Below are 17581 nucleotides of genomic sequence, written 5' to 3' on the forward strand. Positions count from 1 at the left end.
TTCTTCTAAATTTTACATGTGGGGTTTTGGGCTATGGTAACTGGAAAACTTGTTAGACCTCTAGAGATCCATTCTTGCCACTGAGCCACACAGCCACTCCATCACTAAGTACACTAGATTTTGAGGGGCTTATTCACCACCTGTCTGCCCAAGCCCTGCTGGTGATCCTTGCCCGGATTCAACAGAGAGCCTGATGAGGGCCTCAATCCCAGGACCTTGGGATGATGACCTGAGCTGAAGGCAGCTGCTTAACCCACTGAGCTACCCAGATGCCCCTCTTGTTTTTTTTAATAGAAAAATGACACAATTTTAGAAGTTGTTTTAAGGAAATAATCCAGAGGCTAACATCAAATTCATTTAAAGGACCATTGTACTTTAATTTTCTTTTGTGACTTTACCTTGCTACAAGGAGACAGGAGTTTCTTTGGCTGCTGCTAGAAACACTAGTTCTCACCTCAAGTCCTTATCACAGCTTTATCTTCCCTTGTACAGCTCTTTGTTTTCTTTATCAGTACTGGTATTTGAGTCTGGGTGTGTGTCTGTTATCTATCTGTCTGTCTGTCTACCTATCTATCTATCTGTCATCATCTCCATATTCATACCTATAGCACATATTGTTAGTGCCCTGCCCCCTCTTGGCACTCACCTTCCCCACTCTCAGGTTTCCAACTGCCAGGATCTGTAACTCTTTGCCTGAAGGCTTTCTTTGGAGATTGGAGCCTGCATAGAAGACACGTTGGAAGTAGCTGGAATTAGCATGCACCTGCCTCCCCAGCAGTCCTCTACCATGATAGGAAGTGAGTAAATGCTCCCCCGCATCCTTGCCCCATGGGGATGGTGGACAGTATGAGGCATGCTCTCCACTGTCTCCCAGAGTCGCCAGCAGGATTGAGCCCCATGGTGGTAACCTGCCTGGTAACATATCCTTTATTGGCTGCATATCATTCACTGCCTTGCCTCCCCACATTTCTATTGGTGCTTCCAAGAATCACTTCCCCAGTACACTACTTTCATTCAAATCCTCTTCTCAGGGTCTCTTCTGGGGAAATCCATCTTAATGAGATACTCACATTCATATCCATTTCCTGCAGTTCATAAGAAAAAGGCTCATGGATTATAACTAGCTCTGAGCTAAGCCTGAGCTCAAAATGTGACAAGGCTGCTAACAAAATTAGCATAATCTCAGGCAGCAATACTAGAATAATGGTTAAAGTGAATCAAGGTATTCGTGCAGTTTAAGTATTATTTCCAGTTCTGGATGCAAAATTTCTTAAGGGATTCTCAAAACTGGAATATCCATTGCCTGATTAGGAGTTTAGGAACCTAATAACAAAAAGAACAGTTAAAGGAAGTGAGCTATTTGGCTTAGAGAATAAACTACTAAGAAATGGCATAATCAGTCTTCAAGTGGCTGAAGGGAAGTCATGTACACAGTACATTAAATTTATTCAATCTCTTTCCAGAGGGCAGATCTCTGATTGGGCAAAAGTAAAACAAAAACTTTTTCTAATGATTAGTGCTTTCCTTTATCAAATGGAAGATCCTAGTCTCTGGAAATATTTCAGCAGATGGCAAAAAATCACCTGAATCCATCCCATTCCTTAAAATAAACCTAGGTCCTACATGTAAGCCTCTGTGAGTCTCATCAAAAGCTCATTTCAATAACCAGGATTCTGTTTTGGGGCATTCCTTCAGACTACCAGCCTGTTATGAGCCTCGCTGCTCCTACCCCCTTATTTTCCTGGTCGTTCAATACCTTCATTCTGAATTTATGTCTTAGTTCTGTTCTCTAGCTACCTTCATGGATTAACAATGTCATTTTGGACATTGCTCTCCCAGGCAATATAGATGCTCTCCCAGTTCAAATAAAAATGATCACCAACAAAAATAGGTACGTAACTATAGTGAAATAACTTAGGAGCTATCTGCTCTCTTTTTGTACAACTGGAGGTAATAGACATTATACCCCAGTCCTTCCACCTGTTCCGCCCCAGTCAGAAGTGACTTCCTCACCTACCCCTTTCTAACACAGGAAGAGGAACAGGACACAGAGAAATAGAATCCTGAATGGGGTGATAGCTGATTTTATTTTCTTTTTTATTTAATTTATTTGAGAGACAGAGCATGTGAGTGAGGGGAGGGGTAGAAGGGGAGAGAGACAATCTCAAGTAGACTCTGCGCTTAGCATGGAGCCAACTCAGGGCTCCAGCTCATGACCCTGAGATCAGGACCTGAGCCAAAACCCAGAATCAGACACTTAACCAACTGAGCCACCCAAGCACTCCAGATGATAGCTTATTTTAAATGACTTCTAAATTTACTTCCAACTCTATAATTTTTTACAATTATTTTCCTTTTCAGTTTTTGCTATATTCATTCTTAAGTTCCTTCTCCCCCTCCTTCTCCTCCTTTCTTCTTCCTCCTCCTCCTCCTCCTCCTCCTCCTCTTCCTCCCCCTCCTCCCACTTCTCTTCCTCCCCCTCCTCCTCCCCATTCTCCTCTCCTCCTCCTCCTCCTTCCTCTTCTTTTTCTTCTTCCCCTTCTTTTCTTATTAATTTATAAGTTTTGCTTCTCAAGCTACCAAGAGAGAATGAAGCCAGTTTCTGGTTTAATGGTGTCATTACTTCAAGTGTCCTCACCTTAATGGGGGTCGCACTTTAGCAATCTATGTGTTACTGGCAGTTCTCCTGGAGAGGACACTGTTTCCCACACCTATTATTGCTTTACCAGACCTCTGACTGGGCTCAGTGGACACTGAGTATTGCCATGTTCTTCTGCAAGAAAGGCAGACCTGCTGCCCAGTGGGACAGATCTTTCTGATGCCAAAAGGAGAGCTTGTTTTTCATGATGAAAACATGTGTTGTTCCAGTTGGCAGAGTTAGGATCAGTAGGTGGAAATATAGAGCTCTGGACCCCATAAGGCTCTTGGAATAAATCTTCAAAGAATTAAGCTAGGAAAATTACCCGGTGTTACAACACTTATTTCCTTTTTTTGACATTTACTGAGTATCTGCTTTGCCTGAAGCCTCACAAATTAGGGGGAAAAAAAAGTATCGCAAACAAAAAGGAACCTAAATCTATTAAGGGAAAGAGACATGCAAACTATAATGTGGTTAAGATGTGAATAAAATGTTATGCGAATACAAAAGGGTGATACTCTCCTGAGCTCTGTGAAGGAATACGAATTCACAGGCCCTATGCCAGCTTAGGATGGAGCTCAAATCCCGTATGGCCACTTGCTAGCTGAGATACTCTGGGCAAGTTATTTCAGTACTCCAAAATATCCATGGAGCAGTAGTACCTGAAAGATTAAATGAGAATGTAAAGAACCTAGCATAATGTCTGGCACAGAGTAAGCTGATGAAATGTTGCTTCCCTTCTCTTTGATTCCCTTTCAGGAAGGTTTATGCAGAAATTATTGGGGCAGTTACTCACACATCATTTGTGGTATCTGGATTCTAGACCCCGCCACTTCAAATGTCTCCCTTATGGTGAAGCTTCTATACTCTCCAAGTGGCGGTCCTTAAGACCTACTGGGCAATCTGAGGGTATTTTTGGACTATACATCTGAAACATTTCCATTTTTCTTTTTCTTCTTTTCTCTTCTTTCTCATTCCCTCTCCTATGACTTTTCTCTCTCAGACATCAAGCTCCCTTTTCATGATTTCTCATTCTATTTTCTGGACACAGTGAAGAAACCCCCTGGTGTCTCAGCCCCTGATTCTGGAAATTTCTTCAACATCAGCCTTCCTATATACACCTTGCCCCCATAATCTAAATACATCACAATCTCATGGATGTGGCCCTTGTACTATCATTGTTCTCCTCTTGACCGACACTGTGTAGGTGCTTTACTTTGTAGGTATCTTAGGGCAAGAGACAAATAATGGGCTTCTTTGTTTTGAAGACCAGTGAAGTCTCCGTTGAAATTTAAGGGATTAGAAGGAGGATGTCAACAAAGTAAGAAACCAGGTTCTTCTAGAGTGAGTCTTGTGGTGCACAAATAAAACAGAGATGGCAGCCTTCAGTGCCTCTGTCTGCAGAGCTCTGCTGGAGATCCAGGAGTTTGTTAAGGCTCAGACTTTCTATGAAAAAGATGAAAGACAATGTCTGCCGTAGCATTAAATATTCAAATTCTGGATTTAATTTTAAATTTAGAGTTTCAGGAACCACTTTTCTTACAATCAAAATGTACTCTACTTTGTCACCTACCTGGCCTACAGATTTTATGTGATGTTCTCCAACTTTGATCTAGAAGACAAGTTGTGAGCAAAATCAAACCACCGTAATTGTTTTTTTATAACAATCTATTTCTCTTACTGTAACTCTGACAAAGCATAGAGAAAGAATACACACATTTAATAAATAGAAAACATTTATTATACAGCATTATCAAGATTATCTGACAAAAGGCAGTAATGAGCCAAAGGAAAACACTTTTACAAGAAGCTAAACAACTTGTATAAGCACATACATTAAGGTGAAGAGTATCTGCCCTTTTGGTACAGGGTATGTATGTGTACATTTCCAATTTTGAACAATTATGCTATAAGAGCTAATACTGTATTATGTTTAAAAAAACTTTTAATCATGATAATATTAGGCATTCAGAGAAATAATGTAATAGGTATTGAATGTGTTCACCCAATGTCTCAGACTAAAACCTCAGAACAAGCTGACATCTTATATTATTTGAATAGTAGAGCAGTTTTCCTGGTCTATTCCTACTTTAAAAAAAAAAAAAATCTGAATGCACAAGTCCTGTGATATCAAGGACATATATTAGTGGCGTTAAGATAAAAAAATAATGTTTCACGAATAATAGACAGTAAGCTTTTAGTTGCTAGTTTGCCAATAAGCAGACCATCTATTAAGCACTGGAACCATCTACATTCCTCACTCTGCTTCATTACTGTGAAAACATGGAACTAAAATTTCTGTTTCAGTCATGAGGTCTTTCTACCAAAGGGGTTACAAATAATTTTTTAAAGGAAAGGCAGTCCGTTCTTGATATGGAACCAACTAAACTTGGCAGTGGGATATGGGAAGACATAAAAAACATGAGCCTCAAACATTGGAGCTGATGTTAAATTCTGAACAAATGATGCAGTGGGTATTTAAAGATTCTAAGATGATTTTTGGCTGAGAAATCAGCTTCCACATGAAGGAAGCATATTAAAATATGACTGCACATAAGGCATAAACAGATATTTAAAGGGGTGAGCTTCATTCCACAAATAATAGAAGAAATCAAAACAGCAAGAAAAATTGCTTTTATTGGGTGTAATAAGGAGGTAAAAATAAAACAACTGGATTACACATACATGGATATTACATACAGCAAATGACAAAAATATAAAGAAAAGTGATGACAGTGAAAATAGAGGAATAAAAGTACATGGAAATAATAATTAAAAGAAAGTAAGAAGTGATGGATAGGTGATTTGAAAAAATATGACCAGACATAGAGGTTAATATATGTTTCAATCACTGAAAGCTCACGTTACTGTGGAAAATCTTTTTTAAAAAAATCTAAAGTGACCTGAAATAATCTCAATACTGTCATTTGATCTCATGTTTTAATAATGATGTGTGAAAATTTATAAAATGTACCTCTTTATTGTTACCCACAGTTTTTTGTGAATTTTTAGCGTGACAAAGTTTCAAGCCACTTCATTAATAATGTGTTCCACATCATTAAATATCTGAAAAATAAACTACCTCTTAGATGAGGAAGAACCATCTGAGCAGCATATGAAAACCACGAGATCACAGCACTCAAACCTTCAAAGAGCTTCTGTAAATATTGGTGACAATATATAAAACATTATTAGAACATAAAAATATCTATACTCTATTGGAAAGACAACCTTCCGGTTGCAATTCCACTGACATTACATTGCACAAATTTTATTATCACATGTACACAAGGACACAGGAACACATTTACGTACTAGTTACAGGGACTTGGATGACAAGAGGAAAGAATTATTTGTCATTGAACCAGTAATAGTTGCTATGAGTACACCATTAAGTTCGAAGATCATTTGTTTCCGTAGTACATAGGAGAAACAATGGCACCAAGTACACATACTGCATCTTAGAAGTTCAACTGGTAATAATATTTGCTACAGTAAATGTAAGGTAACAATTTTGCCACATGTTTTGTTCTCTTTCATTGAAGGGCAGAGAAGAGCCCCTTTGGCACAAACACAAGATCATCCACAAAACATCTTCTGCCACTCTCCAATCTTGTTCTAGCCTTTTTTCCAAAATCACCAATAAGCGAGTATCAGCTATGGAACGTTACCTGGGCTGATTGTGCTCACCACCTCACGCTTATGTACTGTCTCATTCCATCTTCCCTTAGCACTCCTGATGAAGCAGTTTTTGGTGATGCTTTTGCTCTGATTCCTGTTTTCCTAAGTAGAGAGACATCAAAGAGCAGCAGGGTGTCCATACATTTTTTTCCAAGTGTGACAAGGCTGGCTCTGCCTCAGGTGTAATGGGTGAAGAGAGGCCCCTGTCTGGGCCAATTCCCTAGGCTCCTGAACACTAGTAAGGAGAAGGGATAGAGAAAAATGAGCTGCTGTGCCACCGGTGGTTCCATCCCTGCCCCACCTTCACCCACCTGCTCGGTCTGGCTGCCCCACGCTCGCCATGACCGCCATGATGTCAACTAATGATTCACCTGGCTGGTCCACGTGTGCTGTCTCTTCAAGCCAAGCGTGTGTGGGCGAGTGTATCTATGCACAATTGTCCAAAAGAAGAGATTATTTCTGTTTCTTTATTTGTTTATTTATTTTTTTATGTACGCATGTATTTATTTATTTATGCAGTGAAAGTTGTACACTATATGGGATTGTGCTTTGTCAGAATTCCCTTTCTTCCCAGGAAGGCTTTTGAATAATTCAAGAATCGGGATCCTCGCTGGGATTTTTTTTTTTGCTTGCAGAGCAGTTTCTTCTGGCCTTCCCTAAGGCAGCAGCAGCATTGTCTCCCTTTCCCGCTGACTTCACGCTCCTCTCCCATCTCCTCCTCCCAGCCATCCCACATCTCCAGAGGTGCTGGTGCTCCCTGGTTTCTCTTGCTTTCCAGGTGGACACCTCCTTCCTACAGGGTGGAAGAGCTTTGCTTATAGTCCCTCAGGATGACTGAGGCGTAGGTCACGTTGGGAGGGGTGCAGAGCACCGACTCCGACACGGGGGAGCTGGGCACCGAGCTGCCCGAGGCCACGGAGTCACGGAAAGGCGACGGAGGCGTCAGGGCAGGCGAATCCTCGGGGGCGGGTTTGCTGGCCGCCTGCAGATCTTCGTCTTCCTCTTCCAGTTCGTCTTCCTCCGTGTTCCCTTCCCGCTCATACAAGTACTCTTGGAGGAGCTTGAACCTCTCGCTGTCGTCCTCGTCGTCGTCTTCTGCTGGCGGAGAGGCGGGCTCCTCCCCGAAGGTGCTCAGCTGCAACGGGAGCATTTGCAGGTGCTGCGGGGGCGCCGGGGGCGGGTACAGCGAGCGCACCCCATTCCCCGGGCCCCCGGGAACTGCGAGCACCGCGTTGAAATCCGGGATCCCGGTGCTGAAATTGTTGACCACTCCCTGTAGCTGGTCCATCAGGGATTTCTGCGGTTGCGGTGGCTGCTGGAGGGGAGGAGGCAAGCCCTTGGGGATGGCCGGGTCTGCCAGGAACAGGGGGGTCTCCTCTGTGGTCAGGTGGGGCGGCAGAGGTGGGGTGCTCACCGCAGTTGGCACCCGTCGGTGCACCACCATAGAAGGACTGTTGGGAGGGCTGAAGCCAACCGGCTGGGCATCCTCCTCCTCTACGTTGTAAAGGGTCTTGGTGCTGGTATCTGAAAAGGTGAGGCTCTTGCCGGAGCCCTGGTAACTTTTAGTGAGGGGCTTGATGACGGCTGTTTGGTTGCAGGCCGTCTCATTGGTCTTCACGTGCACAGAGAGGCGGTGCCACATGTGCTGTCCCTTGGACACCTGTCTTCCACCTGGTTCAGACCATGACACAGACTTGCCATTAGAACTATGAATAAAATAGAGATGGATTTATTTGCAGGTATATCATGCACACAGGAGAAAATACATATAAATTATATGCAATCCCAGCCCAATGCAATTTGATACCCCTCACTCCCCCCATTCCCTGCCGGACTGTAGGCCTGGCGTCCATACCCTTAACCTCCCCTTATTACAGGTCAAAGACCAAAAGTTGCAGTGACCGCAGCTTGCCTCTGTAGCTGCACTCAGTGATTCCATCAACCCCAAGACAAGGCGGAACACTTTGACCCTGAGAAAGTCGGAGTGGGGGGAGAAACACCAGCCTGCTGCAGAAGCGGCTATTTTCATTTCCGTCTGAGATTTCACAAAGTTATTACACTCACGTACTCACACATACACTTAAGGTAACCACAACGTTGCCAGTGCAAGCCCTTGAAAGATTCCAAAATTGATGGAGGAAACAAATAAGAAATAAAACTACAGATACGCATGGACAACAGAACATAATGACCATAGCTCTTGCCTCCCTTTCTTCTGAAGCCCCTGGAACAAATTAAAACCCACAGATTAAGCTACTCTCATTGTCCCATGAGGTTATAAAATACATCCCCTCAGTCACCCTTTCTGATAGGCGGGTATTTCCTGGTACCAGAGTAGCAAGGTCAGACACATGGCACCTGTACAGAAGAGAAAAAAGCAGATGACAGAAAACCCAGACCCATGTTTCACTTTCATGTGTCATAACTTTTGCCTTTCTTTTTATTTCAGCGCATTATTCCTGACACATACAATGAATCACAATTCACATAAAGGCCCTGATTCACAGCTGCTAGTTTGGGATTTCCCCGCTGGGGACTTTTAACTAGGTGTGTTTGAAAAGTGATAGAACCAGGAAGCCCAGCAAAACACAGATGCTCAGACCCTGGTTTAGCCCTTCAACATAGCTGGCGATGCAAACAAGACAAAATGGAGATTCAGAGAAAGCAGAAGTTACAGAGGCAAAGGTCCCTGCCTGCCCTTTTCCTCAATGAGCTTTGGAGAAGAAAAATGTTAGGGTACCAGCAGCCCACCTGCTTTATTACCTTTCATTCTTTATGGGACCATCAAAAAACCATTCAAATAGGAGAAGGAAGAGGAGAGGGATGAAGTAGATGAAGGAGAAGAGAGAGAAGCAGGAGAAGGAGGAGGAAGACAAGGTGGAAGAAGAGAGGAAGTACCGCACCATCACTCAGATTCTGTTCTGTATGTTGTAATAACTCTGGTCTTACTTTTGGACTTTTGGCTTTTTTTTTTTTTTTTCTGTACAACTTTTAGCAGATGGCGCTACCTTACCATAGCATACTATTAATAACATCAGTGTTAATACTTACATCAGGATATTTTTTCTTGTGTGTGTGTGTGTCATTTTTTTTTTTGAGTTTGCTTTTTCACTGTATCCATGAAAACAACAGAGAAAGTAGCACAATGTCAACACATTTTTGACAGTAAAAGGAATAGGAATAAAGAACATTTTTTTCTTAGGTGGATGTGTGAAATAGACTATTCTGTATCATGGCGTTTCGTTTCAAAAAATCTAGGAAGTGATCAATAGTTAATATAATGATTTATTTAGTCATTTTGAAAACACAAGAATGAATACTTCAAAAATTTTGCACGTTGTATTTATGATGATGATAATATTTTATTATATATTATAATCTTGAGAAGTGAAGTGAGCCAAATAAATACAGAGTCTTGCAGAAATTCTGATACCTATTATGGAAAACTCTGGATTTAAAAGTCTTAGAATAGTAAACTATTAGTTAAAATTTTGTTAAATAATATATAAATAGTAATAAAATTAGTTAAAATTTCATTATTTATGAAAAGGTAGTTCCTCTATCTTATAATTTATATGCTATATATATATTTATTTATTTGAGAGAGAGAGCATGCAGGTGGGAGGAGGGGCAGAGAGAGAGGGAGAGACAATCTTGAGCAGACTCCCTGCTGAGTGTGGAGCCCAACAGTGGGGTTGGGGGGGCTTGATCTTGCAACCCTGAGATCACTACCTGAGCTGAAACCAAGACTTGGATGCTTAACCGACTGAGCTACCCAGGCACCCCATTTATGCTATATGTTTCATTATCTAAGAAAAATCTCATCTCCAAAATACTATGTGAAACTTAATATTTCTCTGAAATATATGTTTAATATATTTATTAATATATATAATATATTCCCTGAGAATGTAGAAGTACTTGTAAATGCAAAATTACTAGCTTTTCAGCCTCTACACTGTTGTTAGAATACCTTTTCAGCTTCTACACTATTGTTAGAATACCTTTCTTCTAAGTTGAGTCAACTATAGAACAGACGGTTGGTGTTTCCAGCATGAACACACAGTCAACCAGGCAGCAACCAAGACCACAATCCACAGTTCTGAGTTTGAAACTCTAGGTGAGCTCACCTCCCACCTCCTTCTTTCTCAATTTCCTCCAATACCTACTCTACTCAGGCCATCTCTCTCTTAACACATTCATTATGACTCTTCCAGAAAGTATAAAACCACTGATTTGGCTCTTGCCTTGTCTCTTAAATATGCTTTAGTGTACCATCCAACCTCAATGATTTGCATCAATTTTTTAAAAAGAGATTTTATTTATTTATTTAAGAGAGAGAGAGAGAGAGAGAGGAAGAGTATGAGTGGGGAGAGAGGCATAGGGGGAGGGAGAGAGACAAGCAAACTCCTTCCTGAGTGTGGACTCCACCCTGAGCATGGAGCGCAATGAGGGGCTCAATCCCAGGACACTGAGATCGTGACCTAAACCGAAGTCAAGAGTCAAATGCTTAATGGATTGAGCCACCCGGGAGCCCCTGATTTGCATCACTTTGAATTGCAATGGATACATATTTTCCTTCTTCCAATGCCTGCCTCTCAATGCTTTTTTTTTTAATTCATTAAACTAAAAGGATGCTTTGAATCTTTATTTAGTTGTGTGTGTGTGTGTGTGTGTGTGCATATGTGTGTGTATGTGTGGGTGTTTAAGAAACAAGTCCCTTGAGAGCTAGTCTACACCTTACTTAACCACCAGGCTTACATACCCCAACAAGCAATTATTCCAGTCTCCATACATCCCGGCAAAAAGGCATTCTTGTATTCTCGGAACTTATTTCATTCACTCACTCACATGGCCTGTTTTCCTCACTTCCCAGGGCCCTATGTGGGCCTCTATTTAAATCATGTGCTTCCCTATTTTAATAGCATTATTAATCATCTTGCATATAGATAAAATCACATCTTAGTTCTGTTTTAATCCAATACCATTTTTATTCATGAAATGGGAGATTTTTACCCTGGCTGTCAAAATTAGCAGCTTTCCTTCCCCTCAGAGTCTTGCTCTAGATTTGCTATAAAGAACTGTTTAATTAGGAAACAGTTCTAATGTCCCAGGGCATTTATTAGATTAAGAAAATTAGATTAACCTTTTTTTTTTTTTCCCAAGGACAAAACAAATTGCTTCTTACAAACAAGAGATAGTGAAGGAAATGTATCATCTCATAGAAACTTCAGCACAGAGTATAAAGTTTAGTCCTTCTGAATCAGGTGTTTCTGACTTCGGGTTCATATACAGCTCAAATGGTCCATGAATCTACACATGCGATAAGCTTTGCTTTTAGACTGGATCGGTACTATGTCTTCATAGATTGTACATTGCTATATTGAAATGCATGTAAATGCTACCACAATAAAGTGTGTTGCTAGATACAAGTGTAGCTAAATTCTGAGAAGCTTTTTTGTGTTTTGTGGTCAAGTGGCTACTAAAAAAAAAGTACAATTACTATCATTGATTTGGGTGGAGGCTTAACAAGCATTTTGGTGTGAAAAGGGATTACCCTATTTGAAAAGGCTGGGAGTCCACTGCTATGATATTAAGAAGAGAAAAAATGTATAAAATATGGGGCAGCCAAAGGAGTAAATGCATTATCAAAGTGCAATATTACTATGAAATAAATCTTCGGTTTAATCCCAGATAACTTTAATACCTTCTGTTTCAGCCACCAACTGCTTCCTTCTATTATTTAATTTTACTTCGTTTCCTAAATAGAAGTATTAGGAAAGGCGTGATCTATAAACACCACATTATTATCGCAAAATACCCCATCCTTCCTGCTCTCACTTCAGAAGGCAGACACCAGGCTTAAAACAACCTCATATTTGAAGATCAAATTCAGTAGCATTTGGCGTGAATACCTCAGGTGGCAAAAGATATTTATCGATACAGAAGTTATTGGAGGAAATGTCTGTTAGGCTGGAGAGGAACCAGGATGTAGAGGGTGATCTGTACTGGGAGTGTGCAGAGCCAAGCAGGCTCGGGGCTGCCATGCCAGCGATGACAGACTGGGGATCTTGCTTTGGTTTTTCTCTCATTAGATAAGTCTAACAATCCCCCCAAACAGAAAACCCAATATTTACAGCACTTTAGAGAATGGTTGGAAGTGGGTGGTGTAAACAGATTAGTATATCTTTGGCATTCGGAGTGATCTTGTCTGTTTTATTTGTTTCAGTAAGTACTAGTTACATCTGCAGGGTACACCGCTCCCTGCTCCAGAGAGGTCTAAAATGGGAATAACAGTGGGTGGGTGTTTGAGATCAGGAGGGAAGCATCCTGCACAAGCTGCCTGAGGGGGAAGCTTACACAGCACCTGTCTCCCTTATGTCCAATTCCAGTCTTTGCCACGAGGCTTCATAGCTTCACGACAAACATAAGGATGGCATCCAGAGAGCCCACAGACAAGGCAAGACCTTCGCAGAAGGAGGGGAGACTCACTCCTTGGAACCTAAAGAGGTTAGCATTTGTTTTCTCTGAAAAAGACAGTGGAAACAGGAAGTGCCATTGAGTCACAGCATGGAGAGAATGGCTTACCAAGTCCAGAGAAGAAACCAAAGCTACAGGCTTACGGGCAGTTTTGCTGTGGCCGTGTGGCCACGGTGGGCACACAAGGCCTTTCCAAAAAGGCTGGTGCTCCCCCAACTGAGACACTCAGAAAGGGATGCCAGACGTGTGTTGTCCAAATGCCTTGCCTCTTCCTGCTTCAGGGAGCTGATACCAGAAGGAAGTCTGAGTAGTGATTCTTGTAGAATCGCAGGCAGAGGAACTATTTGAAGCCATATGAGTCAGACTCTTGTTTTCCCAGGCAACGCCAAGTTAATCTTCAGTACAAAGGACTTCCACTGATGCCAGTTACACTTTTGAAGGCTTTCCAGAAAAATCTGCATATTCAGTATATAATCCCTGGGAGCCTATGTGAACATAATTAAAATTTCTCACCTTTTTGATTCACCACTAGTAAGGTAGAAGATCTCTGAATGTGTTATTGGACATAATTGCTTTTTGACTACATGGGAACTTGGTGGCTTCTGCGGATATCAGTCTTAAATAGCATTATGAATTTTATCCCTCTCCTCTGATTCTAACATCATAAGTTAGTCAGAGAACCACTTGGCTTACCGAAATTTACAATATCTCAAAGTCTAAATATAAGTCCTCTTTTTAAAATCTTTAGATGAATCACATTCTATGTGTTAAAGTCATATGATACAGGATACACGACAGCACAAAGGAAATCAGTTTGCCTTTATTAAGCTTGTGCTCTCTTCAATGAATCAATTAAGAAAAAGACATCCACAAACAAAATGAGCTCACCAAAGAACAGGAGGTTCCATAAACTTTGTCCAAGGATAGGGTCTATTGTCTTGAGAAAACTGACACATCTGTTTCAAACTAATGAATAGAATTCTGATGGTTACTAAATTTTTCCTAAGTACATTTTCAATGGCCATTGGTTCAACCTAATCATGATTACTGGCTGAGGAAAGAAATTCTCATGCCAAAGTTTACTGAAGACATCATGTTGGTACAGGAGTATTGTTTTAGCAGAGGTCTACAAGCTGTAATTATATTCCTCCAGGAAGTCTAGATAAGTCTAGATTCCATTCCCTTTGAAGGAACTTCAAGTCAAGCATTATCGTATCTTCCATGCTCCATGCTACCAGACCTGTAATTTTAATAGCAAGTAATTTGATGTTCCTCAACTCTACTCTGGAGTCCTCATGGTTTGCTCTGGAAACATAGGACAGTTGCATTGCTCTGCTGGGATTATTCCTCAGAGACAAGATAGATCTAGGCAGACCATAATGGTCCAGTAGGCAGCTTTATCTCCATCACTAGTCCCTTTGCCTTGATTGTTCACAAAAGCTGTGGGAACTGAAGGTCACAGAGAGAACATATCTTTTTTGCTGTTGTTTATTGAGGAACAGCCAAGGCTAAAAATAGCCAGTCTCTTCTCAAACTTTTCCTGATCCTTTATAGTCTCCTGAAAGAAGGCTTGAATAGATCCTATTCTGAGAATTCTTAACAACCAACCTATTAGCTTTGCCGATCAGGGCTTTTTTTTTTTTTTTTTTTTTTTTTTTTTTTTGTCACCTACCAAGAATGTACCCACTTTCAGTCTTTGCTTTTGCTTTTAGGCACTCACCTTTAAATAATGAAATTAGATGACTCTCCTCTCTTTCTGGCCCTGCTGTCACAGCAAGACAAGCACATCTACTATTCCCATCAATCCCTTTTGACAGGCAGCCAGCAGCTGTCATGATCAGGATCTCCTTGTTGTGCCCTTGGTCAGACTCAACCCATGCTGTAAGAAATTCCCAATTCGTTTTGACTTGGGAAAATTACAGCCGGTGCACCCAAGCAGACTAGAGTGACTTTGATCTAGATGAGCAGGGGCCTCCTGACCACCATCTGAAGCATACTGGCATGGCTACCATATTCTCCCCTTAAAGAATCGGTATGATTTGAGTGAGACCACATTCTTCCTATTTGGGCTTTTTAAGGGAATATCAGAACACAGATTTTCCAATGCACTCCACTGAGTGAAGAGACACCATGGCCTCATACACTGGCCTCCACAGCCAGGTTCAGTAGCAAACATTTGAACAAATTGGGCTCTTCTCATCTGAAGAGCTATTCAAGCCACAGACACCTTATCAGTGGACTCCCTCCTGCTGCAGGAATGTGTACCTTTGACTCTCCCAGGAGTTTGAAGGGCTGTAAAGGAACAGCTGAAAATGACCACAGACTCCATGCACAATGAATTGAACATGGTCTATGTTCTTTTGTTAACTTAAAGAGACACTGTCAAGATCTAAAGGTCAAAAATTGGACCAAACATGCACCATTTTTATCAGATGTTGAAAATCTGATAAAAACACTCAGAATTCTGGAGAAATAACTACATTTCCTTTTTGTAAAACTCTCCTTTCATGGGACTCACAAAACTTTTGTTTTGTGCACCCCAGGATGTGGGAGGCACCCAGCAGAGGCTCATGTCAGTGCCCACCCTCTCAAATTGATATTATGGAACTCTCCATAAGTTCAAGGTGTGGCTTTTACTTTAATGCAGACAGCATCATTTCAAACATTTATGCAACAGCAAAAAAAGCAGAAAAAAAAAGAAAAGAAAAGAAAAAAGAAAAAGAAAAGCAAAGAGCTCTGTTTGCCAAGGAAAAGCTGACAAATTTATGAAGGGGGAAAATTCACTTTCAAGCTTGCGAGTGGGAGTCACAAACAAAAGTGAATCTCCAGAATTGGAAAAAGTATTGTGTCTTACATTGAACTTAAAAAAGCAAAAAGACTAACAACTTGACAGTGCCCTTTTAAGAACGATGGACAATCAAATTAAGGCAGTCGTGCACAGCACGTAAATGGTTCCTCATTCTTGATGGCATGCATCACATCTGTTTCCATGTTAGAAAGTGGAAAAACCCAGGAGAGAGAAAGCAAGGGGCAAACCACTACATTGTCCATGCAGCTTCTCTTACACATTCACTGCAGTGTGGGGGTTTTCAAAGCTGCACATGTGCCGACGGACATTGGCTGGTGGGCGAGAACTCTGGCTGCCTCTTCCTGAAGATTGAAAAGAAAAAGACACCCAGTGAGTGAGTGGTTATACATGTGTACAGATATAGTGATCCCACCACTCAGGTGGTGCCTGGGCTTGGGCCAGGGCTTTGCCTGGTTCCTGAGCCTTTCTCCATGTCATCTCCAACCCCACGTGTCTCCCTTGCGTTGGCTGTTTCTTACTGCCAGGCTCATTTCTGAAAGCCACATCAGTGGAGTGCATTCTTTCTTTTACCTTATGGGACCATCTCTTTCCAAGTGGCAGGTGCTTTTTCTGCTGTGTGTCTGTCTGTCCAAAATCAGTTCTTTCCCTCCACTCTTGACATTCCCCTTTCCTCCTCGTGGCAGTGGGCTCCATCTCCACTCACACCAATGCAGGCTGAATCTCCCTGACCATCACCCCTCTTAAAGGGTGTTCGTGGATTTATGTCTTACATTGTGAATTTTAATTGCATTGTTAATTTTCCTTCATTTTATGTTATCACAAAAGCATTGTTGTCACTTCCTATAAAGTTACATTTATCTCTTGGCCCTCACAGACAGAGTGTATCTGACGGTAGAGAGAGGGGGAGCAGCGAGAGACTGGAGGAATCTGCCACTTGGGGAGAATGCCATCTGATTCCCTGGCTAAAGGTCTCCTTATACAGCACATAGGATGATCTGATAAGGGGAGAAGAGCATTGAATGGTCATGGCAAGCGTAACCGGCAGACATGGGCAGCTGGCCTTTTACCATCATTTGTTGGAGTGAGGATAAGTGGGTTTCCCATTATTTAAGCAGCACTTCAGAAGGTAGTGAGATAAAGCCATCTTGTTATCACTCCACATAAGACAAGTGCCAATCACAGAAAAGAATTTCAGGAACAAGATGCTGAAGGTGAACCATCAGTGGGTGGGCTATGGGTGGATGGATGAGGTTGGTTGAATTGGGGGGCGTCTCAAGATGAAGGAACTCTCAGAGATGAAGTCCCCTCTAGGGATCCCTAAAAGCCTACAAATATTCTCTATGTATCAGCATTGGACACCTACCCCAAGATCCTGGTGACAACTATCCAGTGTTAATCAGAAGAGGACCACAACAGCCGCAGTCAAGTCAAAACCTTTGGCTATGTTTCCTATCTTTTTTTCTCACTAAAGTGGACACAAGAGCGGAAACAGAAGAGGGAGGAGCCAGAGATATTGCAGGAGCAGACCACCGCCCTTCCCATTCCACGTCTTCCAGACTGAGGCCCAGCACATGCTAGAAAGGAGAGATGTGAATTTGAGGTTTGAAACAAGAATACACTAGAATTCCTGAATTCAAGGAATCTCATCTGAAAGTAGAAGGTGGGAAAAAAGTCTTCCATGTAAAAGAGAAAAATAAAATTAATCTGTATGTGTATGCCTGACAAGTTTGGGTCATTGAATAAATCATTTCAAAGTCCCAGAATAATTTGAAATCCTCACCCAGAGATAAAAACTTGAAACACCTTGTTGTAACTTTGTTACTACTGTAATGATCCATTTATTTTAAAAAACAGACAAAGAGATAATGTTTGCTATTAACCTTGCTGAAGTAGTTTGTCCCTGACATTCAGTATGGCCACCTGAAATCACAAAAATGATGACAACAATGAAAATACCATCAAGTAGATGACAA

General features: G+C 41.5%; 1 protein-coding gene across 3 annotated transcripts in view; it reads right to left on the minus strand.

Annotated features, from left to right (window-relative positions):
• Window positions 1–7112: 7112 nt before the first annotated feature.
• GRM1 (glutamate metabotropic receptor 1) overlaps window positions 7113–17581 on the minus strand; it is a gene marked incomplete at both ends in the record, with an annotated part of 416726 nt that continues 406257 nt past the window's right edge. Inside the window, one exon of one of the 3 annotated variants that reach the window (XM_080807035.1) lies at window positions 7113–8025. In XM_080807035.1, coding sequence (XP_080663161.1) covers window positions 7113–8025 — 913 coding nt within the window. Of the gene's footprint in view, window positions 8026–15888; window positions 15950–17581 lie in introns of those variants that run through there. The other 2 variants (XM_080807036.1, XM_080807037.1) reach the window with 2 other exon arrangements.

Source organism: Martes martes (assembly GCF_963455335.1).
Source record: "Martes martes genome assembly, chromosome: 6".
Classification (NCBI taxonomy): Eukaryota; Metazoa; Chordata; class Mammalia; order Carnivora; family Mustelidae; genus Martes; species Martes martes.